The 27,097-nt window shown below is 64.0% G+C and overlaps 1 protein-coding gene across 1 annotated transcript in view; it reads left to right on the top strand.

Moving 5' to 3' along the window:
• OPLAH (5-oxoprolinase, ATP-hydrolysing) overlaps positions 1 to 27,097 on the top strand; it is a 75,632-nt gene that overhangs the window by 37,573 nt on the left and 10,962 nt on the right. Inside the window, 8 exon segments of the mRNA XM_059849680.1 lie at positions 1,342 to 1,493; positions 3,676 to 3,836; positions 7,531 to 7,632; positions 15,096 to 15,270; positions 17,964 to 18,148; positions 21,875 to 22,006; positions 25,033 to 25,092; positions 25,094 to 25,280. Coding sequence (XP_059705663.1) covers positions 1,342 to 1,493; positions 3,676 to 3,836; positions 7,531 to 7,632; positions 15,096 to 15,270; positions 17,964 to 18,148; positions 21,875 to 22,006; positions 25,033 to 25,092; positions 25,094 to 25,280 — 1,154 coding nt within the window.

Here is a 27,097-nt window from a genome sequence, read left to right as displayed (position 1 = left end):
GGACAATGGGGACAGGGATGGGGACAATGGGGACAGGGACAGGGGACAGGGATGGGGACAATGGGGACAGGGACAGGGGACAGGGATGGGGACAGGGGACAGGGGACAGGGATGGGGACGGGGGACAGGGACAATGGGGACAATGGGGACAGGGATGGGGACAGGGACAGGGACAGGGGACAGGGATGAGGACAGGGACGGGGCACAGGGATGGGGACAGGGATGGGGACAATGGGGACAGGGATGGGGACAGGGACAGGGGCACAGGGATGGGGACAGGGATGGGGACAGGGATGGGGACAATGGGGACAGGGACAGGGGGACAGGGATGGGGACAGGTATGGGGAAAGGGGGACAGTGGGGATGAGGACAGGGACAGGGGGACAGGGATGAGGACAAGGATGGGGACAGGGGGACAGGGATGGGGGCAGGGATGGGGATGGGGACAGGGACAGGGATGGGGACAGGGATGGGGACAATGGGGACAGGGATGGGGACAGGGATGGGGATGGGGACAGGGACAGGGATGGGGACAGGGGGACAGGGACAGGGGGACAGGGATGGGGACAGGGATGGGGACAGGGATGGGGACAGGGATGGGGACAGGGGGGACAGGGACAGGGGGACAGGGATGGGGACAGGGATGGGGACAGGGGGACGGGGACAGGGACAATGGGGACAGGGATGGGGACAGGGACAGGGGACAGGGATGGGGACAGGGACAGGGACAGGGGGACAGGGATGGGGACAGGGATGGGGACAGGGATGGGGACAGGGATGGGGACAGGGATGGGGACAGGGGGGACAGGGACAGGGGGACAGGGATGGGGACAGGGATAAGGACAGGGACAGGGGGACAGGGATGGGGACAGGGATAAGGACAGGGACAGGGGACAGGGGGACAGGGACAGGGATGGGGACAGGGATGGGGACAGGGGACAGGGACGGGGGACAGGGACAGGGGACAGGGACAGGGACAGGGATGGGGACAGGGGGACAGGGACAGGGACAGGGATGGGGACAATGGGGACAGGGACCCCCTGAGTGACCAGTGGGACCCGGGGGGATTTAGGGGACCCCCAAGATGACCTGTGGGACCCCCAAGATGACTGCTGGGACCCCGGGGGGGTTCGGGAGACCCCCCGAGTGACCGGTGGGACCCCGAGGGGGATTTAGGGGACCCCCAAGATGACGGGTGGGACCCCGGGGGGGTTCGGGGGACCCCCTGAGTGACCGGTGGGACCCCGGGGGGGTTCGGGGGACCCCCCCGAGTGACCGATGTGACCCCGGGGGGGTTCGGGGGACCCCCCGAGTGACCGGTGGGACCCCCGCGCCCCCCAGCACCATCGTGGTGGAGCCGGGCTGCGTGGCGCGGGTGACGCCGCTCGGGGACATCAGCATCGAGGTGGGCGCGGGGCCAGCGCGGGCGGTGGGCACGGCCCTGGAGCCCGTGACGCTCTCGGTGTTCTCGCACCGCTTCATGAGCATCGCAGGTGGGTGGGGAGGGGTCCTGGGGGGGTCCTGGGGGGGTCCTCGGGGGTCCTGGGGGGGTCCTGGGGGGTCCTGGGGGGGTCCTGGGGGGGTTTGGGGGCTCCCGGCCCCGGTGATGCTCTCGGTGTTCTCGCACCGCTTTATGAGCATCGCAGGTGGGTGGGGAGGGGTCCCAGGGTGGTCCCAGGGTGGTCCCAGGGTGGTCCCGGGGGTCTCTGGGGTGGTCCCAGGGTGGTCCCCGGGGTGTCCCGGGTTTCGGGGTGTCCCTGAGAGTGCCTTGGCTCCGCAGGGACCCCTCAGTTCAATCTCACTGCCCGAGGCAGACCCGGGACAGGGGGTCTCAGGGTGGTCCCAGGGGTGGTCCCGGGGGTCCCAGGGTGGTCCCGGGGGTGTCCCGGATTTCGGGGTGTCCCTGAGGGTGCCGTGGGACAGGGACCCCTCCTCCCGGGGGGAGGGACTGAAACTCATCACAGCTCCCCGAGGCAGACCCGGGACAGGGGGTCCCAGGGGGGTCCCGGGGTGGTCCCGGGGGTCTCTGGGGTGGTCTTGGGGTGGTCCCGGGGGTCTCTGGGGTGGTCCCGGAGTGGTCACCGGGGTGTCCCGGGTTTCGGGGTGTCCCTGAGAGTGCCTTGGCTCCGCAGGGACCCCTCAGTTCAATCTCACTCCCCGAGGCAGACCCGGGACAGGGGGTCTCAGGGTGGTCCCTGGGTGGTCCCAGGGTGGTCCCGGGGGTCTCTGGGGTGGCCCCAGGGTGGTCCCGGGTGTCCCCCGGGGGTGTCCCGGGTTTCGGGGTGTCCCTGAGGGTGCCGTGGGACAGGGACCCCTCCTCCCGGGGGGAGGGACTGAAACTCATCGCAGCTCCCCGAGGCAGACCCGGGACAGGGGGTCCCAGGGTGGTCCCGGGGTGGTCTCAGGGTGGTCCCGGGGGTCTCAGGAGTGGTCCCAGGGTGGTCCCCAGGGGTGTCCCGGGTTTCGGGGTGCCCCTGAGGGTGCCGTGGCCCCGCAGGGACCCCTCAATCCAAACTCACCCCCCCAGCTCCCCGAGGCAGACCCGGGACAGGGGGTCTCAGGGTGGTCCCGGGGTGGTCTCAGGGTGGTCCCGGGGGTCTCTGGAGTGGTCCCAGGGTGGTCCCGGGGGTGTCCCGGGTTTCGGGGTGTCCCTGAGGGTGCCGTGGGACAGGGACTCCTCCTCCCGGGGGGAGGGACTGAAACACATCGCAGCTCCCTGAGGCAGACCCGGGACAGGGGGTCTCAGGGGGGTCTCAGGGTGGTCCCGGGGGTCTCTGGGGTGGTCCCGGGGGTGTCCCGGGTTTCGGGGTGTCCCTGAGAGTGCCGTGGTCCCCAGGGACCCCTCAGTTCAATCTCACTGCCCGAGGCAGACCCGGGACAGGGGGTCTCAGGGTGGTCCCAGGGTGGTCCCGGGGGTCTCTGGGGTGGTCTTGGGGTGGTCCCGGGGGTCTCTGGGGTGGTCCCGGGGTGGTCCCCGGGGGTGTCCCGGGTTTCGGGGTGTCCCTGAGGGTGCCTTGGCCCCCAGGGACCCCTCAGTTCAACCTCACCCCTCAAGGCAGACCCGGGACAGGTGGTCCCGGGGTGGTCCCGGGGTGGTCCCGGGAGTCTCTGGGGTGGTCCCAGGGTGGTCCCGGGGGTGTCCCGGGTTTCGGGGTGCCGCTGAGGGTGCCGTGGCCCCTCAGGGACCCCTCAATCCAATCTCACTCCCCGAGGCAGACCCAGGACAGGGGGTCTCAGGGTGGTCCCGGGGTGGTCCCGGGGTGGTCCCGGGGGTCTCTGGGGTGGTCCCGGGGGTGTCCCGGGTTTCGGGGTGCCGCTGAGAGTGCCGTGGCCCCCAGGGACCTCTCAATCCAATCTCACTCCCCGAGGCAGACCCAGGACAGGGGGTCCCGGGGTGGTCCCGGGGTGGTCTCAGGGTGGTCCCGGGGGTCTCAGGAGTGGTCCCAGGGTGGTCCCCAGGGGTGTCCCGGGTTTCGGGGTGTCGCTCAAGGTGCCGTGGCCCCCAGGGACCCCTCAGTTCAACCTCACCCCTCAAGGCAGACCCGGGACAGGTGGTCCCAGGGTGGTCTCAGGGTGGTCCCGGGGTGGTCCCGGGGGTCTCTGGGGTGGTCCCGGGGGTCCCCCCGGGGGTGTCCCGGGTTTCGGGGTGCCGCTGAGGGTGCCTTGGCCCCGCAGAGCAGATGGGGCGCACGCTGCAGCGCACGGCCATCTCCACCAACATCAAGGAGCGCCTGGACTTCTCCTGCGCCCTCTTCGGGCCCGACGGGGGGCTCGTGTCCAACGCCCCCCACATCCCCGTGCACCTGGGCGCCATGCAGGAGGCCGTGCAGTTCCAGGTGAGGGGTTTGGGGGGTCCCGGGGGGGTTTGGGGGGGTCCCAGGTGATCCCAGGGCCATGCAGGAGGCCGTGCAGGTCCGGGTGAGGGGTTTGGGGGGTCCCGGGGGGGTTTGGGGGGGATTTGGGGGGGTTTGGGGGGTCCCGGGGCTCGTGTCCAACGCCCCCCACATCCCCGTGCACCTGGGCGCCATGCAGGAGGCCGTGCAGTTCCAGGTGAGCAGTTTGGGGGGTCCCAGGGGGGTTTGGGGGGGGATTTGAGGGGTGCCGGGTGGGTTGTGGGGGATTTGAGGGGTCCCAGGTGAGGGGTTTGAGGGGTCCTGGGGTGATGCAGGAGGCCGTGCAGTTCCAGGTGAGGGAATTAGGGGGTCCCAGGGGGGTTTGGGGGGGTCCCAGAGGGGTTTGGGGGTCCTGGGGCTCGTGTCCAACGCCCCCCACATCCCCGTGCACCTGGGCGCCATGCAGGAGGCCGTGCAGTTCCAGGTGAGGGGTTTGGGGGGGAATTGGGGGGTCCCAGAGGGGTTTGAGGGGGATTTGAGGGGTCCCAGGGGGGGTTTGGGGGGTCCCAGAGCCATGCAGGAGTTGTGCAGTTCCAGGTGAGGGAACTGGGGGGGAATTGGGGGGTCCCAGGGGGGATTTGGGGGGTCCCAAGTGATCCCAGGGCCATGCAGGAGCTGGGCAGTTCCAGGTGAGGGAATTGGGGGGTCCCAGGGGGGTTTGGGGAGTCCCAGGGGGGTTTGGGGGGGTCCCAGGTGATCCCAGGGCCATGCAGGAGGCTGTGCAGTTCCAGGTGAGCAGTTTGGGGGGTCCCGGGGGGGTTTGGGGGGGATTTGGGGGGTCCCAGGGGGGTCTGGCTCGTGTCCAACGCCCCCCACATCCCCGTGCACCTGGGCGCCATGCAGGAGGCCGTGCAGTTCCAGGTGAGGGAATTGGGGGGATTTGGGGGGTCCCAGAGGGGTTTGAGGGGGATTTGAGGGGTCCCAGGGGGGGTTTGGGGGGTCCCAGGGCCATGCAGGAGGCCGTGCAGTTCCAGGTGATACAATTTGGGGGGGTTTGGGGGGTCCTGGGGGATTTGAGGGGTCCTGGGGTGATGCAGGAGGCCGTGCAGTTCCAGGTGAGCAGTTTGGGCAGGTTTGGGGGAGTCCCAGGGGGGTTTGGGGGGTCCCAGGTGATCCCAGGGCCATGCAGGAGGCCGTGCAGTTCCAGGTGAGGGGTTTGGGGGGGAATTGGGGGGTCCTGGGGGGGTTTGGGGGGGTCCCAGGTGATCCCAGGGCCATGCAGGAGCTGTGCAGTTCCAGGTGAGGGAATTGGGGGGATTTGGGGGGTCCCAGGGGGAATTTGGGGGGTCCCAGGTGATCCCAGAGCTGTGCAGGAGCTGGGCAGTTCCAGGTGAGGGGTTTGGGGAGGATTTGGGGGGTCCCAGGGGGGATTTGGGGGGTCCCAGGTGAGGGATTTGGGGGGTCCCAGGTGATCCCAGGGCCATGCAGGAGCTGGGCAGTTCCAGGTGACACAATTTGGGGGATCCTTGGGGGAATTTGGGGGGGTCCCAGGGGTGTTTGGGGTGGTCCCAGGGGGGTTTGGGGGGTCCCAGGGCCATGCAGGAGGCCGTGCAGTTCCAGGTGAGGGGTTTGGGGGGTCCCGGGGGGGTTTGGGGGGGATTTGGGGGGTCCCAGGGGGGATTTGGGGGGGTCCCAGGTGATCCCAGGGCCATGCAGGAGTTGTGCAGTTCCAGGTGAGGGAATTGGGGGGGAATTGGGGGATCCCAGAGAGGGTTGGGGGTCCCAGGGCTATGCAGGAGGCCGTGCAGGTCCAGGTGAGCAGTTTGGGGGGATTTGGGGGGTCCCAGGGGGGTTTGAGGGGTCCTGGGGTGATGCAGGAGGCCATGCAGTTCCAGGTGAGGGAATTGGGGGGGATTTGGGGGGTCCCAGGGGGGATTTGGGGGGGTCCCAGGTGATCCCAGGGCTGTGCAGGAGCTGTGCAGTTCCAGGTGACACAATTTGGGGGATCCTTGGGGGGATTTGGGGGGGTCCCAGGGGGATTTGGGGGCTCCCAGGGGATCCCAGGGCCATGCAGGAGGCCGTGCAGTTCCAGGTGAGGGAATTGGGGGGTCCCGGGGGGGTTTGGGGGGTCCTGGGGCTCGTGTCCAACGCCCCCCACATCCCCGTGCACCTGGGCGCCATGCAGGAGGCCGTGCAGTTCCAGGTGAGGGGTTTGGGGGGGAATTGGGGGGTCCTGGGGGGGTTTGGGGGGGTCCCAGGTGATCCCAGGGCCATGCAGGAGGCCGTGCAGTTCCAGGTGAGGGGTTTGGGGAGGATTTGGGGGGTCCCAGGGGGAATTTGGGGGGTCCCAGGTGATCCCAGAGCTGTGCAGGAGCTGGGCAGTTCCAGGTGAGGGGTTTGGGGAGGATTTGGGGGGTCCCAGGGGGGATTTGGGGGGTCCCAGGTGAGGGATTTGGGGGGTCCCAGGTGATCCCAGGGCTGTGCAGGAGCTGTGCAGTTCCAGGTGACACAATTTGGGGGTCCTTGGGGGGGTTTGGGGGGGTCCCAGGGGGGTTTGGGGGGGTCCCAGGTGATCCCAGGGCCATGCAGGAGCTGTGCAGTTCCAGGTGAGGGGTTTGGGGAGGATTTGGGGGGTCCCAGGGGGGTTTGGGGGGGTTTGGGGGATCCCAGGGTGGTTTGAGGGGTCCCAGGGCCATGCAGGAGCTGTGCAGTTCCAGGTGAGGGGTTTGGGGGGGATTTGGGGGGTCCCAGGGGGGTTTGAGGGGTCCTGGGGTGATGCAGGAGGCCATGCAGTTCCAGGTGAGGGAATTGGGGGGATTTGGGGGGGTCCCTGGGGGGATTTGGGGGGTCCCAGGTGATCCCAGGGCCATGCAGGAGGCCGTGCAGTTCCAGGTGAGGGGTTTGGGGGGTCCCGGGGGGGTTTGAGGGGTCCTGGGGTGATGCAGGAGGCCGTGCAGTTCCAGGTGAGGGGTTTGGGGGGTCCCGGGGGGGGTTGGGGGGGTCTCAGGTGATCCCAGGGCCATGCAGGAGGCCATGAAGTTCCAGGTGAGGGAATTGGGGGGGAATTGGGGGGTCCCAGGGGGGATTTGGGGGGTCCCAGGTGATCCCAGGGCCATGCAGGAGGTGTGCAGTTCCAGGTGAGGGGTTTGGGGAGGATTTGGGGGGTCCCAGGGGGGATTTGGGGGGTCCCAGGTGATCCCAGGGCCATGCAGGAGCTGTGCAGTTCCAGGTGACACAATTTGGGGGTCCTTGGGGGGGTTTGGGGGGGTCCCAGGGGGAGTTTGGGGGTTCCCAGGAGGGATTTGAGGACTCTGGAGGGGATCTGGGGGGTCCTGGGGGGGATTTGGGGATCCTGGGGGGATATGGGGGGGGCTGGAGGGGATTTGGGGGAGATTTGGGGGGATTTGGGGGGGATTTGGGGAGTTCCTGGGGGGATTTTGGGATTCTTGGCGGGAGATTTGGGGTCATGGGGAGTTTGGAGGGGATTTGGGGGGATTTTGGGGAAATTTGGGGGGATTTGGGGGCTCTTGGGGGGTTATGGGGGCTCCTGGTGGGGTCCCTGGGGGGATTTTGGGGGGATTTTGGGGGATTTTGGGGGATTTTGGGGGTCCCTGGGGGGATTTTGAGGGTCCCTGGGGGGATTTTGGGGGTCCCTGGGGGGATTTTGGGGGTTCACACCCCCCCCCGCCCCCCCCAGATCCGTAACCTGGGCCCGGAGCTGCGCGAGGGGGACGTGATCCTGAGCAACCACCCGAGGGCGGGGGGCAGCCACCTGCCCGACCTGACCGTCATCACACCTGTGAGTCACACCTGGGGACACCTGGGGACACACCTGGGGACACACCTGGGGGTGACACACCTGGGACACCTGGGGACACACCTGGGGGGAACACACACCTGGGGGGAACACACCTGGGATGGGGGGCAGCCACCTGCCCGACCTGACCGTCATCACACCTGTGAGTCACACACCTGGGGACACACCTGGGGACACCTGGGGGTGACACACACCTGGGGGTGACACACCTGGGACAGGGGGCAGCCACCTGCCCGACCTGACCGTCATCACACCTGGAGACACACCTGGGACACACCTGGGGACACACCTGGGACACCTGGAACACACCTGGGACACATCTATGTCCCCCCCCCCAAGGTGTCCTGGCTGGGTGTCCCCCGGGTTTTCAGCCCCTGCAATGTCACCTGTCTCAGGTGTTCTGGCCAGGCCAGCCTGTCCAGTGTCACCTGTCCCAGGTCCCTAAGCACCTCACTGTCACCTGTCCCAGGTGTCTCACCCAGTGTCACCTGTCCCAGGTCCCTAACCACCCCAATGTCACAGGTGTTTTGGCCAGGTGTGGCCCACCCAGTGTCACCTGTCCCAGGTCCCTAAGCACCCCATTGTCACCTGTCCCAGGTGTCTCACCCAGTGTCACCTGTCCCAGGTCCCTAAGCACCCCATTGTCACCTGTTCCAGGTGTCTCACCCAGTGTCACCTGTCCCAGGTCCCTAACCACCCCAATGTCACAGGTGTTTTGGCCAGGTGTGGCCCACCCAGTGTCACCTGTCCCAGGTGTCTAACCCTAGTGTCACCTGTCTAACCCCAGTGTTCCCTGTCCCATGTCCCTAACCCCTATGTCACCTGTGCCCAGGTGAGCCCCGCCCCGTGTTCTTCGTGGCCAGCCGCGGGCACCACGCCTGACCCAGGGTCACCTGTCCCATGTCCCTGACCCCTCAATGTCCCCCTTACCTGTCCCAGGTGTTCTGGCCAGGTGAGCCCCGCCCGGTGTTCTTCATGGCCAGCCGGGGGCACCACGCCTGACCCAGTGCCACCTGTCCCATGTCCCTGACCCCAGTGTCACCTGTCCCATGTCCCTGACCCCTCAATGTCCCCCTTACCTGTCCCAGGTATTCTGGCCAGGTGAGCCCCGCCCGGTGTTCTTCATGGCCAGCCGGGGGCACCACGCCTGACCCAGTGCCACCTGTCCCATGTCCCTGACCCCAGTGTCACCTGTCCCATGTCCCTGACCCCTCAATGTCCCCCTTACCTGTCCCAGGTGTTCTGGCCAGGTGAGCCCCGCCCCGTGTTCTTCGTGGCCAGCCGCGGGCACCACGCCTGACCCAATGTCACCTGTCTGACCCAGTGTCACCTGTCCCATGTCCCTGACCCCAGTGTCACTGTTACCTGTGCCCAGGTGTTCTGGCCAGGTGAGCCCCGCCCCGTGTTCTTCGTGGCCAGCCGTGGGCACCACGCCTCACCCTGTGTCACCTGTCTGACCCAGTGCCACCTGTCCCAGGTGCCTGTCCCATGTCCCTGACCCAGTGTCACCTGTCCCATGTCCCTGACCCCAGTGTCACTGTTACCTGTGCCCAGGTGTTCTGGCCAGGTGAGCCCCACCCCGTGTTCTTCGTGGCCAGCCATGGGCACCACGCCTGACCCAGTGTCACCTGTCCCATGTCCCTGACCCAATGTCACCTGTCCCAGGTGTCTGACCCCAGTGTCACTGTTACCTGTCCCAGGTGTTCTGGCCAGGTGAGCCCCGCCCCATGTTCTTCGTGGCCAGCCGCAGTCACCACGCCTGACCCTGTGTCACCTGTCTGACCCAGTGTCACCTGTCCCATGTGCCTGTCCCATGTCCCTGAACCAAGTGTCCCCTGTGTGACCCCAATGTCACTGTTACCTGTCCCAGGTGTTCTGGCCAGGTGAGCCCTGCCCCGTGTTCTTCGTGGCCAGCCGTGGTCACCACACCTGACCCAGTGTCACCTGTCCCATATCCCTAACCCAAGTGTCACCTGTCCCAGGTGTCCTGTCCCATGTCCCTGACCCCAGTGTCACCCTTACCTGTCCCAGGTGTGTAACCTCTCACATTACCTGTCCCAGGTGTTCTGGCCAGGTGAGCCCCGCCCCGTGTTCTTCGTGGCCAGCCGCGGTCACCATGCCTGACCCAGTGTCACCTGTCTGACCCAGTGTCACCTGTCTGACCCAGTGTCACCTGTCCCATGTCCCTGACCCCAGTGTCACCCTTACCTGTCCCAGGTGTTCTGGCCAGGTGAGCCCCGCCCCGTGTTCTTTGTGGCCAGCCGGGGGTCACCACGCCTGACCCAGTGCCACCTGTCCCATGTCCCTGACCCCAGTGTCACCTGTCCCATGTCCCTGACCCCTCAATGTCCCCCTTACCTGTCCCAGGTGTTCTGGCCAGGTGAGCCCCGCCCCGTGTTCTTTGTGGCCAGCTGCGGGCACCACGCCTTACCCTGTGTCACCTGTCCCATGTCCCTGACCCAAGTGTCACCTGTGTGACCCCAGTGTCACTGTTACCTGTCCCAGGTGTTCTGGCCAGGTGAGCCCTGCCCCGTGTTCTTCGTGGCCAGCCGCGGGCACCACGCCTGACCCAATGTCACCTGTCTGACCCAGTGTCACCTGTCCCATGTCCCTGACCCCAGTGTCCCCTGTGTGACCCCAGTGTCACCCTTACCTGTCCCAGGTGTTCTGGCCAGGTGAGCCCCGCCCCGTGTTCTTCGTGGCCAGCCGGGGGCACCACGCCCAACCCAGTGTCACCTGTCCCATGTCCCTAACCCAAGTGTCACCTGTCTCATGTCCCTAACCCAAGTGTCACCTGTGCCCAGGTGTCTGACCCCAGTGTCACCCTTACCTGTCCCAGGTGTTCTGGCCAGGTGAGCCCTGCCCCGTGTTCTTCGTGGCCAGCCGGGGTCACCACGCCTGACCCAGTGCCACCTGTCCCATGTCCCTGACCCCAGTGTCACCTGTCCCATGTCCCTGACCCCTCAATGTCCCCCTTACCTGTCCCACGTGTTCTGGCCAGGTGAGCCCCACCCCGTGTTCTTCGTGGCCAGCCGCGGTCACCATGCCTGACCCAGTGTCACCTGTCCCATGTCCCTGACCCCAGTGTCACTGTTACCTGTCCCAGGTGTTCTGGCCAGGTGAGCCCCGCCCCGTGTTCTTCGTGGCCAGCCGCGGGCACCACGCCTTACCCAATGTCACCTGTCTGACCCAGTGTCACCTGTCCCATGTGCCTGTCCCATGTCCCTGACCCAAGTGTCACCTGTGTGACCCCAGTGTCACTGTTACCTGTGCCCAGGTGTTCTGGCCAGGTGAGCCCCGCCCCGTGTTCTTCGTGGCCAGCCGGGGGCACCACGCCCGACCCAGTGCCACCTGTCCCATGTCCCTAACCCAAGTGTCACCTGTCTCATGTCCCTAACCCAAGTGTCACCTGTCCCAGGTGTCTGACCCCAGTGTCACTGTTACGTGTGCCCAGGTGTTCTGGCCAGGTGAGCCCTGCCCGGTGTTCTTTGTGGCCAGCTGCGGGCACCGCGCCATACCCAGTGTCACCTGTCCCATGTCCCTGACCCCAGTGTCCCCTGTCTGACCCCAGTGTCACTGTTACCTGTGCCCAGGTGTTCTGGCCAGGTGAGCCCCGCCCCGTGTTCTTCGTGGCCAGCTGAGGGCACCACGCCTGACCCAGTGTCACCTGTCTGACCCAGTGTCACCTGTCCCATGTCCCTGACCCCAGTGTCACCCTTACCTGTCCCAGGTGTTCTGGCCAGGTGAGCCCCGCCCCGTGTTCTTCGTGGCCAGCTGCGGGCACCATGCCTGACCCAGTGTCACCTCTCTGACCCAGTGTCACCTGTCCCATGTCCCTGACCCAGTGTCACTGTTACCTGTGCCCAGGTGTTCTGGCCAGGTGAGCCCCGCCCCGTGTTCTTTGTGGCCAGCTGAGGGCACCACGCCTGACCCAGTGTCACCTGTCTGACCCAGTGCCACCTGTCCCAGGTGTCCTGTCCCATGTCCCTGACCCCAGTGTCCCATGTCCCTGACCCCAGTGTCACTGTTACCTGTGCCCAGGTGTTCTGGCCAGGTGAGCCCCGCCCCGTGTTCTTCGTGGCCAGCCGCGGGCACCACACCTGACCCTGTGTCACCTGTCTGACCCAGTGTCACCTGTCCCAGGTGCCTGTCCCATGTCCCTAACCCAAGTGTCACCTGTCCCAGGTGCCTGTCCCATGTCCCTAACCCAAGTGTCACCTGTCCCAGGTGCCTGACCCCAGTGTCACCTGTCCCAGGTGTGTAACCTCTCACATTACCTGTGCCCAGGTGTTCTGGCCAGGTGAGCCCCGCCCCGTGTTCTTCGTGGCCAGCCGTGGGCACCACGCCTGACCCTGTGTCACCTGTCTGACCCAGTGTCACCTGTCCCATGTCCCTGACCCCAGTGTCACTGTTACCTGTGCCCAGGTGTTCTGGCCAGGTGAGCCCCGCCCTGTGTTCTTCGTGGCCAGCCGTGGGCACCACGCCTGACCCTGTGTCACCTGTCTGACCCAGTGTCACCTGTCCCATGTGCCTGTCCCATGTCCCTGACCCAAGTGTCACCTGTGTGATCCCAGTGTCACTGTTACCTGTCCCAGGTGTTCTGGCCAGGTGAGCCCCGCCCCGTGTTCTCCGTGGCCAGCCGCGGGCACCACGCCTCACCCTGTGTCACCTGTCCCATGTCCCTGACCCAAGTGTCACCTGTCCCCTGTGTGACCCCAGTGTCACTGTTACCTGTCCCAGGTGTTCTGGCCAGGTGAGCCCCGCCCCGTGTTCTTCGTGGCCAGCCGTGGGCACCACGCCTGACCCTGTGTCACCTGTCTGACCCAGTGTCACCTGTCCCAGGTGCCTGTCCCATGTCCCTAACCCAAGTGTCACCTGTCCCAGGTGCCTGACCCAAGTGTCACCTGTCCCAGGTCCCTGACCCCAGTGTCACCTGTCCCGGGTGTGTAACCCCTCACCCTTACCTGTCCCAGGTGTTCTGGCCAGGTGAGCCCCGCCTGGTGTTCTTCGTGGCCAGCCGCGGGCACCACGCCTTACCCAGTGTCACCTGTCCCATGTCCCTGACCCCAGTGTCACTGTTACCTGTGCCCAGGTGTTCTGGCCAGGTGAGCCCCGCCCCGTGTTCTTCATGGCCAGCCGCGGTCACCATGCCTGACCCAGTGTCACCTGTCTGACCCAGTGTCACCTGTCCCATGTCCCTGACCCAGTGTCACCTGTCCCATGTCCCTGACCCCAGTGTCCCCTGTGTGACCCCTCAATGTCAGTGTTACCTGTGCCCAGGTGTTCTGGCCAGGTGAGCCCCGCCCCGTGTTCTTCGTGGCCAGCCGCGGTCACCACGCCTTACCCAGTGTCACCTGTCCCATGTCCCTGACCCCAGTGTCCCCTGTGTGACCCCAGTGTCACTGTTACCTGTCCCAGGTGTTCTGGCCAGGTGAGCCCCGCCCGGTGTTCTTCGTGGCCAGCCGGGGTCACCATGCCTGACCCTGTGTCACCTGTCTGACCCAGTGTCACCTGTCCCATGTCCCTGACCCCAGTGTCCCCTGTGTGACCCCAATGTCCCCCTTACCTGTGCCCAGGTGTTCTGGCCAGGTGAGCCCTGCCTGGTGTTCTTCGTGGCCAGCCGCGGGCACCATGCCCGACCCAGTGTCACCTGTCTGACCCAGTGCCACCTGTCCCATGTCCCTGACCCCAGTGTCCCATGTCCCTGACCCCAGTGTCACTGTTACCTGTCCCAGGTGTTCTGGCCAGGTGAGCCCCCCCCCCCATGTTCTTCGTGGCCAGCCGTGGGCACCGCGCCTGACCCTGTGTCACCTGTCTGACCCAGTGTCACCTGTCCCATGTCCCTGACCCAAGTGTCACCTGTGTGACCCCAGTGTCACTGTTACCTGTGCCCAGGTGTTCTGGCCAGGTGAGACCCGCCCCGTGTTCTTTGCGGCCAGCCGCGGGCACCATGCCCTACCCAATGTCACCTGTCTGACCCAGTGTCACCTGTCCCAGGTCCTTAACCCCAGTGTCACCTGTCCCATGTCCCTAACCCAAATGTCACCTGTCCCAGGTGCCTGTCCCATGTCCCTGACCCCAGTGTCACTGTTACCTGTGCCCAGGTGTTCTGGCCAGGTGAGCCCCACCCCGTGTTCTTCGTGGCCAGCCGGGGGCACCACGCCTGACCCTGTGTCACCTGTCTGACCCAGTGCCACCTGTCCCAGGTGCCTGTCCCATGTCCCTGACCCCAGTGTCACTGTTACCTGTCCCAGGTGTTCTGGCCAGGTGAGCCCCGCCCCGTGTTCTTCGTGGCCAGCCGTGGGCACCACGCCTTACCCAGTGTCACCTGTACCATGTCCCTGACCCCAGTGCCACCTGTCCCATGTCCCTGACCCCAGTGTCACCTGTCCCATGTCCCTGACCCCTCAATGTCCCCCTTACCTGTCCCAGGTGTTCTGGCCAGGTGAGCCCCGCCCCGTGTTCTTCGTGGCCAGCCGGGGTCACCACGCCTGACCCAGTGTCACCTGTCTGACCCAGTGTCACCTGTCCCATGTCCCTGACCCCAGTGTCACTGTTACCTGTCCCAGGTGTTCTGGCCAGGTGAGCCCCGCCCCGTGTTCTTCGTGGCCAGCCGTGGGCACCACGCCTTACCCAGTGTCACCTGTCCCATGTCCCTGACCCCAGTGTCCCCTGTGTGACCCCAGTGTCACTGTTACCTGTCCCAGGTGTTCTGGCCAGGTGAGCCCCGCCCCGTGTTCTTCGTGGCCAGCCGGGGTCACCACGCCTGACCCAGTGTCACCTGTCTGACCCAGTGTCACCTGTCCCATGTCCCTGACCCCAGTGTCACTGTTACCTGTCCCAGGTGTTCTGGCCAGGTGAGCCCCGCCCCGTGTTCTTCGTGGCCAGCCGTGGGCACCACGCCTTACCCAGTGTCACCTGTACCATGTCCCTGACCCCAGTGCCACCTGTCCCATGTCCCTGACCCCAGTGTCACCTGTCCCATGTCCCTGACCCCTCAATGTCCCCCTTACCTGTCCCAGGTGTTCTGGCCAGGTGAGCCCCGCCCCGTGTTCTTCGTGGCCAGCCGCGGGCACCACGCCTGACCCAGTGTCACCTGTCTGACCCAGTGTCACCTGTCCCATGTCCCTGACCCCAGTGTCCCCTGTGTGACCCCAGTGTCACTGTTACCTGTGCCCAGGTGTTCTGGCCAGGTGAGCCCCGCCCGGTGTTCTTCGTGGCCAGCCGTGGGCACCACACCTGACCCAGTGTCACCTGTCCCATGTCCCTGACCCCAGTGTCACTGTTACCTGTCCCAGGTGTTCTGGCCAGGTGAGCCCCGCCCCGTGTTCTTCGTGGCCAGCCGCGGTCACCACGCCTGACCCAGTGCCACCTGTCCCATGTCCCTGACCCCAATGTCACCTGTCCCATGTCCCTGACCCCAGTGTCACTGTTACCTGTCCCAGGTGTTCTGGCCAGGTGAGCCCCGCCCCGTGTTCTTCGTGGCCAGCCGTGGGCACCACGCCGACGTGGGCGGCTCCAGCCCGGGCTCGATGCCGCCGCACTCGCAGAGCCTGGCCCAGGAGGGCGCGGCCTTCGTGTCCTTCAAACTGGTCACCAACGGGGAATTCCAGGAGCAAGGTGGGACATGGGGACATCTGGGGACATTGGGGACATTGGGACATTGGGGACATTGGGGACATTGGGGACGTTGGGGACATTGGGACATTGGGACAGCCAGGGGACATCCAGGGGATTGGGGACATTGGGGACATTGGGGACATTGGGGACATTGGGGACACCCAGGGGACATTGGGGACATTGGGGACATTGGGACAGCCAGGGGACATCCAGGGGATTGGGGACATTGGGGACATTGGGGGGACAAAGGTTTTCCTGTCCTTCAAACTGGTCACCAACGGGGAATTCCAGGAGAAAGGTGGGACATGGGGACATCCAGGGGGACACTGGGGACATTGGGGACATGAGGACACTGAGGGGACATTGGGGACACTGGGGACACTGGGGACACTGGGGACATTGGGGACATCCAGGGGACATTGGTGACATTGGGGGGATTGGGGGGATTGGGGACATTGGGGACACTGGGGACATGGGGACACTGGGGACATTGGGGACATCCAGGGGACACTGGGGACATTGGGGACATGGGGACATTGCGGACATGGGGGGGACACTGGGGACATTGGGGACATTGGGGGGACAAAGGTGTTCCTGTCCTTCAAACTGGTCACCAACGGGGAATTCCAGGAGCAAGGTGGGACATGGGGACATCTGGGGACATTGGGGACATTGGGGACATTGGGACATTGGGGACATTGGGGACATCCAGGGGATTGGGGACACTGGGGACACTGGGGACATCAGGGACAAAGGTGTTCCTGTCCTTCAAAGTGGTCACCAACGGGGAATTCCAGGAGCAAGGTGGGACATGGGGACATCCAGGGGGACACTGGGGACATTGGGGACATGAGGACACTGAGGGGACATTGGGGACACTGGGGACACTGGGGACAGTGGGGACATTGGGGACATCCAGAGACATTGGGGACATTGGGGGGATTGGGAACATTGGGGACACTGGGGACATGGGGACACTGGGGACATTGGGGAGAGCCAGGGGACATTGGGGACATTGGGGACATTGGGGACATTGGGGACATCCAGGGGATTGGGGACATTGGGGACATTGGGGACATTGGGGACATTGGGGGGACAAAGGTGTTCCTGTCCTTCAAACTGGTGACCAACGGGGAATTCCAGGAGCAAGGTGGGACATGGGGACATCTGGGGACATTGGGGACGTCTGGGGACATTGGGGACACTGGGGACATTGGGGACATTGGGACAGCCAGGGGATTGGGGACATTGGGGACATCCAGGGGATTGGGGACACTGGGGACATTGGGGACACTGGGGACATCCCTGGGGACAAAGGTGTTCCTGTCCTTCAAAGTGGTGACACAGGGGGACTTCCAGAAGCAAGGTGGGACATGGGGACATTGAGGACACTGGGGACACTGGGGACATCCAGTTGACACTGGGGACAGTGGGGACACTGGGGACATTAAGATGGCGTCGGGGACAGTGGGGACAGGGTGGGGACACTGGCGGTGCAGCGGGGACACACTGCTGGCCCCGGGGGGGACCTGGGAGGGGTCTCAGGGTGTCCCCTCCCTGTCCCTGTCCCTGTCCCTGTCCCCAGCGGTGACAGAGCCCCGGGGGGTGGCACTGTCCCTGACCCCCCCCACTGTCCCTGTCCCTGTCCCCATCATTGTCCCCAGCTGTCACCGAGGCCCTGCTGACCCATAGGGCTGTCCCCAGGGGGTGTCACTGTCCCTGTCCCTGTCCCTTCATTGTCCCCTGTCTCTGTCCCCACAGTGTCCCCTCTGTGTCCCCAGCTGTCACCGAGGCCCTGCTGGCCCCCGGTGCTGTCCCCAGGGGTCATCACTGTCCCCTCTGTGTCACTGTCCCCTCAGTGTCCCTGTCCCTGTCCCTGTCCCCAGCTGTCACCGAGGCCCTGCTGGTCCCTGTCCCCTCAGTGTCCCCTCACTGTCCCCTCTGTGTCCCCAGCTGTCACCAAGGCCCTGCTGCCCCCCGGCACTGTCCCTGTCCCCACGGGGTGTCCCTGTCCCCTCAGTGTCCCTGTCCCTGTCCCCAGCTGTCACCGAGGCCCTGCTGGCCCCCGGCGCTGTCCCCATGGGGTGTCCCTGTCCCCTCAGTGTCCCCTCTGTGTCCCCAGCTGTCACCGAGGCCCTGCTGGCCCCAGCGCTGTCCCCATGGGGTGTCCCTGTCCCCTCAGTGTCCCTGTCCCTGTCCCCAGCTGTCACTGCGGCCCTGCTGGCCCCTGGCTCTGTCCCTGTCCCCTCAGTATCAGTGTCCCTGTCCCTGTCCCTGTCCCCAGCTGTGACCAAGGCCCTGCTGGTCCCTGTCCCCTCAGTGTCCCCTCAGTGTCCCCTGTCCCTGTCCCCAGCTGTCACCGAGGCCCTGCTGGCCCCCGGCGCTGTCCCCATGGGGTGTCACTGTCCCCTCAGTGTCCCCTCTGTGTCCCCAGCTGTCACCGAGGCCCTGCTGGCCCCTGTCACTGTCCCCAGGGGTTGTCAGTGTCCCCTCTGTGTCCCCAGCCGTCACCGAGGCCCTGCTGGCTCCTGGCGCTGTCCCCATGCGCTGTCCCTGTCCCCTCAGTGTCCCCTCTGTGTCCCCAGCTGTCACCGAGGCCCTGCTGGCCCCTGGCTCTGTCCCCAGGGGTTGTCACTGTCCCCAGGGGTTGTCACTGTCCCCAGGGGGTGTCAGTGTCCCCTCTGTGTCCCCAGCTGTCACCGAGGCGCTGCTGGCCCCCGGCGCTGTCCCCGGCTGCTCGGGGACGCGGAACCTGCGGGACAACCTGGCCGACCTGCGGGCTCAGGTGGCCGCCAACCAGAAAGGGATCGGGCTGGTGCGGGAGCTGATCGGGCAGTGCGGGCTGGCGGCCGTGCAGGCCTACATGGGCCACGTGCAGGTGAGACCCAAAAACCCCAAAATTCACCCCAAAAACATCCCAAAAACATCAGAAACCCCAAAAACCCCAAAAACCCCAAATCCGCCCCAAAAACCCCAAATCCACCCCAACCCCTGTGCCCAGAGCTGATCGGGCAGTGCGGGCTGGCGGCCGTGCAGGCCTACATGGGCCACGTGCAGGTGAGACCCAAAAACCCCAAAATTCACCCCAAAAACACCCCAAAAACATCCCAAATACACCAGAAACACCAAAAACCCCAAATCCGCCCCAAAAACCCCAAATCCACCCCAGTCCCTGTGCCCGGAGCTGATTGGGCAGTGCGGGCTGGGGGCTGGGCAGGTGTGGATGTGCCACGTGCAGGTGAGACCCAAAAACCCCCAAATTCACCCCAAAAACATCAGAAACACCAAAAACCCCAAAAACCCCAAAATCCGCCCCAAAAACCCCAAATCCACCCCAGTCCCCATGCCCAGAGCTGATCGGGCAGTGCGGGCTGGCGGCCGTGCAGGCCTACATGGGCCACGTGCAGGTGAGACCCAAAAACCCCCAAATTCACCCCAAAAACACCCCAAATACACCAGAAACACCAAAAACCCCAAAAACCCCAAATCCACCACAAAAACCCCAAATCCACCCCAAAACTCCACTCCCTGTGCCTGGAGCTGATCGGGCAGTGCGGGCTGGGGGCTGGGCCGGTGTGGATGGGACATGTGCAGGTGAGACCCAAAAACCCCCAAAATCACCCCAAAAACACCCCAAATACACCAGAAACACCAAAAACCCCAAATCCGCCCCAAAAACCCCAAATCCACCCCAAATCCCACTCCCTGTGCCCGGAGCTGATTGGGCAGTGAGGGCTGGCGGCCATGCAGGCCTACATGGGCCACATGCAGGTGAGACCCAAAAACTCCCAAAATCACCCCAAAAACACCAGAAACATCAAAAACCCCAAATCCACCCCAAAAACCCCAAATCCGCCCAAACCCCATCCCTGTGCCCGGAGCTGATCGGGCAGTGCGGTCTGGGGGCTGGGCAGGGTTACCTGGGCCATGTGCAGGTGAGACCCAAAAACCCCCAAAATCACCCCAAAATCACCCCAAAAACATCAGAAACATCAAAAACCCCAAAAACCCCAAATCTGCCCCAAAAACCCCAAATCCACCCCAAACCCCAGTCCCCGTGCCCGGAGCTGATCGGGCAGTGCGGGCTGGAGGCTGGGCAGGTGTGTATGGGATACGTGCAGGTGAGACCCAAAAACCCCCAAAATCACCCCGAATACACCAGAAACACCAAAAACCCCAAATCCACCCCAAATCCGCCCCAAAAACCCCAAATCCCCCCCCCAAAACCCCAGTCCCTGTGCCCGGAGCTGATCGGGCAGCATGGGCTGGCGGCCGTGCAGGCCTACCTGGGCCACGTGCAGGTGAGACCCAAAACCCCCCAAAATCACCCCAAAAACATCCCAAATACACCAGAAACCCCAAAAACCCCAAAAACCCCAAATCCGCCCCAAAAACCCCAAATCCACCCCAGTCCCTGTGCCCAGAGCTGATCGGGCAGTGCGGGCTGGGAGCTGGGCAGGTGTGGATGGGATACGTGCAGGTGAGACCCAAAAACCCCCAAAATCACCCCAAAAATATCCCAAAAACATCAGAAACACCAAAAACCCCAAATCCGCCCCAAAACCCCAAATCCACCCCAGTCCCTGTGCCCGGAGCTGATCGGGCAGTGCGGGCTGGCGGCCGGGCAGGCCTACATGGGCCACGTGCAGGTGAGACCCAAAAACCCCAAAATCACCCCAAAATCATCCCAAATACACCAGAAACCCCAAAAACCCCAAATCTGCCCCAAAAACCCCAAATCCATCCCAAACCCCAGTCCCTTTGCCCGGAGCTGATCGGGCAGTGCTGGCTGGGGGCTGGGCAGGTGTGGATGGGATACGGGCAGGTGAGACCCAAAAAAACCCCCAAAATCACCCCAAAAACATCCCAAAGACATCAGAAACACCAAAAACCCAAATCCGCCCCAAAAACCCCAAATCCACCCCAGTCCCTGTGCCCGGAGCTGATTGGGCAGTGCGGGCTGGGGGCCGTGCAGGCCTACATGGGCCACGTGCAGGTGAGACCCAAAAACCCCCAAAATCACCCCCAAAATCACCCCAAACACATCAGAAACACCAAAAACCCCAAATCCGCCCCAAAAACCCCAAATCCGCCCAAACCCCATCCCTGTGCCCGGAGCTGATCGGGCAGTGCGGGCTGGGGGCTGGGCAGGTGTGGATGGGACACGTGCAGGTGAGACCCAAAAACCCCAAAATCACCCCAAAATCACCCCAAAATCATCAGAAACACCAAAAACCCCAAACCAGAATTGCCCCAAAAGCCCCAAAAGCATCAAAAAAACCCCAAAAACCCCAAATTCAGCCCAAAAACCCCAAAACTGCCCCAGGAACCCCCAAAACCCCCAATGGGACCCTGAGTGACCCCTGAGTGACCCCGTGACCTCTCTGTGACCCCTGTGACCCCTGAGTGACCCCGTGACCTCTCTGTGACCCCCATATGATCCTGTGATGTCTCTGACCCCAGCATGACCCCTGTGTCACCCCTGACCTCTCTGTGGCCCCGTGACCCCTGAGTGACCCCTGAGTGACCCAGAGTGACCCCTGAGTGACCAATGAGTGACCCTGAGTGACCCTGTGACCCCTGAGTGACCCCTCAGTGACCCCTGTGTGACCCTGTGACCCCTGAGTGACCACTGAGTGACCCCTCAGTGACCCCTGAGTGACCACTGAGTGACCTCTGAGTGACCTCTGAGTGACCCTGTGACCCCTGTGTGACCCCTGTGTGACCCTGGTGACCCCTGAGTGACCCCTGAGTGACCCCTGAGTGACCTCTGAGTGACCCTGTGACCCCTGTGTGACCCCTGAGTGACCCTGTGTGGACCCCTGTATGACCCCTGTGTGACCCTGTGACCCCTGAGTGACCCCTGAGTGACCATGGAGTGACCCTGAGTGACCCCTGTGTGAACCCTGCCCCCCTTGTGACCCCTGTGTGACCCGTGACCTCTGTGTGACCCCTGTGTGACCCCTGTGTGACCCTGTGTGACCCCCTGACCCGTGTGACCCCTGTGTGACCCCTGACCCTGTGTGACCCCTGTGTGACCCCCGTGTGACCCCTGTGTGACCCCTGTGTGACACCTATGTGACCCCTGTGTGACCCCGTGTGACCCCTGACACTGTGTGACCCCTGGGTGACCCCTGGGTGACCCCTGACCCCGTGTGACCCCGTGTGACCCCAGGCCAACGCGGAGGTGGCCATCAGGGACACGCTGCGGGCGGTGGCTTTTTGGGGACACTGTGTGACCCCGTGTGACCCTTGTGTGACCCTGACCCCGTGTGACCCCTGGGTGACCCCATGTGACCCCGTGTGACCCCAGGCCAACGCGGAGGTGGCCGTCAGGGACACGCTGCGGGCGGGGTGGCTGTTTGGGGACACTGTGTGACCCCTGGTGTGACCCCTGACCCCGTGTGACCCCGTGTGACCCCGTGTGACCCCGTGTGACCCCAGGCCAACACGGAGGTGGCCGTCAGGGAACACGCTGCGGGCGGTGGCTGTTTGGGGACACTGTGTGACCCCTGGGTGACCCCTGACCCCTGTGTGACCCTGTGTGACCCCTGTGTGACCCCGTGTGACCCCTGTGTGACCCCTGACCCCGTGGTGACCCCAGGCCAACGCGGAGGTGGCCGTCAGGGACACGCTGCGGGCGGTGGCCGCGCGCTGGTGGACGTCGCTGGCGGCCGAGGACACGATGGACGATGGCACCCCCATCCGGCTGAGGGTGACACTGGAGCCCAAAGAGGTGGGGACAGCTCGGGGACAGCTCGGGGACAGCCTGGGGACAGCTCGGGGACAGCTCGGGGGACAGCCTGGGGACAGCCTGGGGACATGGGGACAGCTCAGGGACAGCTCGGGGACAGCTCGGGGACAGCTTGGGGACAGCTTGGGGACATGGGCGTAGCCTGGGGACACCACGGGGACAGCTCGGGGACAGCTCGGGGACATGGGGACAGCCTGGGGACAGCTTGGGGACAGCCTGGGGACAGCTTGGGGACATGGGGGACACCTTGGAGACAGCCCTGGGGACACTCTGGGGACAGCCTGGGGACATCGCTGGTGCCCGAGGACACGATGGAGACCATGAGGGTGACACTGAGCCCAAAGAGGTCCGGGGGACAGCTCGGGGACAGCTCGGGGACACCGTGGGGACATGGGCATAGCCCCGGGGACACCATGGGGACACTGTGGGGGACACCTTGGGGACAGCTCGGGGACATGGGGACACCATCGGGAGAGCTTGGGGACAGCCTGGGGACATGGGGACAGCCTGGGGACAGCACAGGGACACCTTGGGGACACAGGGACAGCTTGGGGACAGCTTGGGGACATGGGGACAGCCTGGGGGACAGCACAGGGACACCTTGGGGACACCACGGGGGACACCACGGGGACAGCTTGGGGACATGGGGACACCCTGGGGACACGGGGTCAGTCCTGGGTTTGTGGGGACACGGGGATGTCCCCAAGGTTTGGGGACCCCGATCCGGCTGGAGCCCAGCGAGGCGGGGGGGAAACGGGGCAAGCCCCGGGTGGGGGGGGTTGGGGTCACCTCCAGATTTTGGGGTCACCCCCAGTCCCTGGGTGGGTTTTGGGGTTCCCCTCGGTTCTGGGGGGGGTTTTAGGGTCACCTCCAGATTTTGGGGGTCACCCCCCATCTCCAGATGGGTTTTGGGGTCCCCCCAGGTCCCTGGATGGGTTTTGGAGTCCCCCCCATCTCTGGGTGGTTTGCGGTCCCCCCAGGCTCTGGGGGGTTTTTAGGGTCACCTCCAGATTTTGGGGTCCCCCCCGTCTCTGGGGGGTTTTGGGGTCACCTCCAGATTTTGGGGTCACCCTCGTCTCTGGGTGGATTTTGGGGTCACCCCCAGTCCCTGGGTGGTTTTGGGGTTCCCCTCGGTTCTGGGGGGGTTTTTAGGATCACCTCCAGATTTTGGGGTCCCCCGGTGTCTGGGTGGGTTTTTGGGGTCCCCCCTGGTCTCTGGATGGGTTTTGGGGTCACACCCCCGTCTCTGGGTGGGTTTTGGGGTTCCCCTCGGTTCTCGGTGGGTTTTTAGGGTCACCTCCAGATTTGGGGTCCCCCCGGTCCCTGGATGGGTTTTGGGGCCACCCCCATCTCTGGGGTTTTGGGGTCCCCCCTGGTCTCTAGGGGGATTTTTAGGGTCACCTCCAGATTTTGGGGTTACCCCGGTCTCTGGGTGGGTTTTGGGGTCCCCCCCGGTCTCTGGGTGGGTTTTGGGGTACCCCGGGCTCTGGGGGAGTTTTGGGGTCACCCCCATCTCTGGATAGGTTTTGGGGTCACACCCCCCATCTCTGGGTGGGTTTTGGGGTCCCCCCCGGTGTCTGGATGGGTTTTGGTATCCCCCCATCTCTGGATGGGTTTTGGGGTCCCCCCCAGTCTCTGGATGGGTTTTGGGGTCCTCCCCGGTCCCTGGGTGGGTTTTGGGGGTCCCCCCCATATCTGGGGGGGTTTTGGGGTCGTCCCCCCCATCTCTGGGTGGGTTTTGGGGTTCCCTCGGTTCTGGGGGGGGTTTGGGGTCACCTCCAGATTTTGGGGTCCCCCCCGGTATCTGGGTGGGTTTTGGGGTTCTCTCGGTTCTGCATGGGTTTTTAGGGTCACCTCCAGATTTTGGGGTCCCGCCGATCTCTGGTGGGTTTTGGGGTCCCCCCCATCTCTGGGTGGGTTTTGGGGTCACACCCCCGTCTCTGGGGGGTTTTGGGTCCTTCCCAAGTTCTGGGTGGGTTTTGGGGTCCCCCCCGGTCTCTGGGTGGGTTTTGGGGTACCCCGGGCTCTGGGTGGGTTTTGGGGTCACCTCTAGATTTTGGGGTCAACCCCATCTCTGGATGGGTTTTGGGGGTCCCCCCCTGGTGTCTGGATGGGGGTTTGGGGTCCCCCCAGGCTCTGGGTGGGTTTTTAGGGTCCCCCCCCGTCTCTGGGGGGTTTTTGGGGTCTCCCCGGGCTCTGGGTGGGTTTTGGGGTCCCCTGGGCTCTGGGGGGGTTTTTAGGGTCACCTCCAGATTTTGGGGTCACCCTCGTCTCCAGATGGGCTTTGGGGTCACCCCCATCTCTGGGGGGGTTTTGGGGTCACCTCCAGATTTTGGGGTCACCCTCATCTCCGGATGGATTTTGGGGTCACCCCCATCTCTGGGTGGGGTCTGGGGTCCCCCCCCGGTCTCTGGGGGGGGTTTTAGGGTCACCCTCCAGATTTTGGGGTACCCCCGGGTTCTGGATGGGTTTTGGGGTCCCCCCTTGTCTCTGGGGGGGGTTTGGGGTCCCCCCCGGTCTCTGGGTGGGTTTTTGGGGTCCCCCTGGTCTCTGGATGGGTTTTGGGGTCACACCCCCGTCTCTGGGTGGGTTTTTGGGGTCCCCCTGGTCCCTGGGTGGGTTTTGGGGTCACCCCCAGTCTCTGGGTGGGTTTTGGGGTCCCCCGATCTCTGGGTGGGTTTTGGGGTCACCCGCAGTCTCTGGGTGGGTTTTGGGGTCTCCCCGGGGGTCCTGGGTGGATTTTTGGGGTCACCTCCAGATTTTGGGGTCCCCCCCCGGTCTCTGGGTGGGTTTTGGGGTCCCCCCCCGGGCCCTGGGTGGGTTTTGGGGTCACCCCCCCATCTCTGGGTGGGATTTTTGGGGTCACCCCCAGTCTCTGGATGGGTTTTTGGGGTCCCCCCCGGTCCCCCTGGATGAATTTGGGGTCCCCCCGGTCCCTGGATGAATTTTGGATCCCCCCCGATCCCTGGGTGGTTTTGGGGTCCAACACCCTCCCCGTGTCCCCCCAGGGCAGCGCCGTGTTCGATTTCGGGGGACGGGACCCCAAGTTTTTGGGGAACTGCAACGCCCCCCCGCGCCATCACCCTGTCGGCGCTGATCTACTGCCTGCGGTGCCTGGTGGGGCACGACATCCCCCTGAACCAGGTGAGACCCCAAAACCACCCCAAATACACCCCAAAAACAGCCTGGGCACCCCAAAAACAGCCTGAGCACCCCAAAAACCCCAAAACACACCCCAAAAACCCCAAACCCCGCTGTCAGCCCTGATCTACTGCCTGCGGTGCCTGGTGGGGCAACGACATCCCCCTCAACCAGGTGAGACCCCAAAACCACCCCAAACACACCCCAAAAACAGCCTGGGCACCCCAAACACCCCCAAACACACCCCAAAACCACCCCAAACACACCCAAAAACCCCAAACCCCGCTGTCAGTGCTGATCTGCTGCCTGCGGTGTCTGGTGGGGCACGACATCCCCCTGAACCAGGTGAGACCCCAAAACCACCCCAAACACACCCCAAAAACAGCCTGGGCACCCCAAAAACCCCAAACACACCCCAAAAACCCCAAACACACCCCAAAAAACCCCAAATACACCCAAAAAACAGCCTGGGCACCCCAAAAACAGCCTGGGCACCCCAAAAAACCCAAACACACCCCAAACACACCCCAAAAACCCTAAATACACCTCTGGGCCAGGTGAGACCCCAAAACCACCCCAAACACACCCCAAAACCAGCCTGAGCACCCCAAAAACAGCCTGAGCACCCCAAAAACCCCACAAACTACACACCCCCAAAAACCCCAACCCCCCCTGTCAGCCCTGATCTACTGCCTGCGGTGCCTGGTGGGGCACGACATCCCCTGAACCAGGTGAGACCCCAAAACCACCCCAAATACCCTAAAGACACCCCAAACACCCCAAATACACCCAAAACAGCCTGGGCACCCCAAAAACCCCAAACACACCCCAAACACACCCCCAAAACCCTAAATACACCCCAAAACCAGGTGAGACCCAAACACAGCGACAAAACCCCAAACACACCTCTTGGGCCAGGTGAGACCCCAAACACACCCCAAACACACCCCCAAAAACCCTAAATGCACCCCAAAACCAGGTGAGACCCAAAACCACCCCAAACCACCCCAAAAACCCCAAACACACCCCAAATACACCCCAAAACCAGCCTGGGCACCCCAAAAACCCCAAACACACCCAAACACAGCCCCAAAACCCTAAATACAACCTCTGTGCCAGGTGAGACCCCAAAACACCCCAAATACACCCCAAAAACAGCCTGGGCACCCCAAAAACCCCAAACCACACCCCAAACACACCCCAAAAACCCTAAATACACCCCAAAACCAGGTGAGACCCCAAACACACCCCCAAAACCCCAAACACACTCTGGGCCAGGTGAGACCCCAAACACACCCCAAACACAGCCCAAAACCCTAAATACACCTGAACCAGGTGAGACCCCAAACACACCCCAAACACACCCCCAAAACACTAAATGCACCCAAAACCAGTGAGACCCCCAAACACACCCAGAAGAACCCAAATACCCCAGGTACACCCCGAACCCACCCTGAGCACCCCAAATACACCTGAACCAGGTGAGGCCCAAAAGCGCCCTAAACCCCACCCTAAAACCCCCCAACCCCCCGGACATCGCCCTGACCCAGGTGAGACCCCAAACACACCCCAAAAACCCCAAACACACCCCAAATACACCCCAAAACCAGCCTGGGCACCCCAAAAACCCCAAACACACCCAAAATCCCCAAACACGCCCCAAAAACCCCAAACCCCCCTGTCGGCCTGATCTACTGCCTGCGGTGTCTGGTGGGGCACAACATCCCCCCTCAACCAGGTGAGACCCCAAAACACCCCAAAAACCCCAAACACACCCCAAAAACCCCAAACACACCCCAAAAACCCCAAACCCTGCTGTCAGCGCTGATCTACTGCCTGCGGTGTCTGGGGTGGGGCATGACACCCCCCCTGAACCAGGTGAGACCCCAAACACACCCCAAATACCCTAAAGACACCCCAAAAACCCCAAAT

This window comes from Haemorhous mexicanus, chromosome 1 (assembly GCF_027477595.1).
Source record: "Haemorhous mexicanus isolate bHaeMex1 chromosome 1, bHaeMex1.pri, whole genome shotgun sequence".
In the NCBI taxonomy this organism is placed as follows: Eukaryota; Metazoa; Chordata; class Aves; order Passeriformes; family Fringillidae; genus Haemorhous; species Haemorhous mexicanus.
Note: the sequence above shows the minus strand (reverse complement) of the source record. Positions and strands in the feature narration are given on the sequence as shown.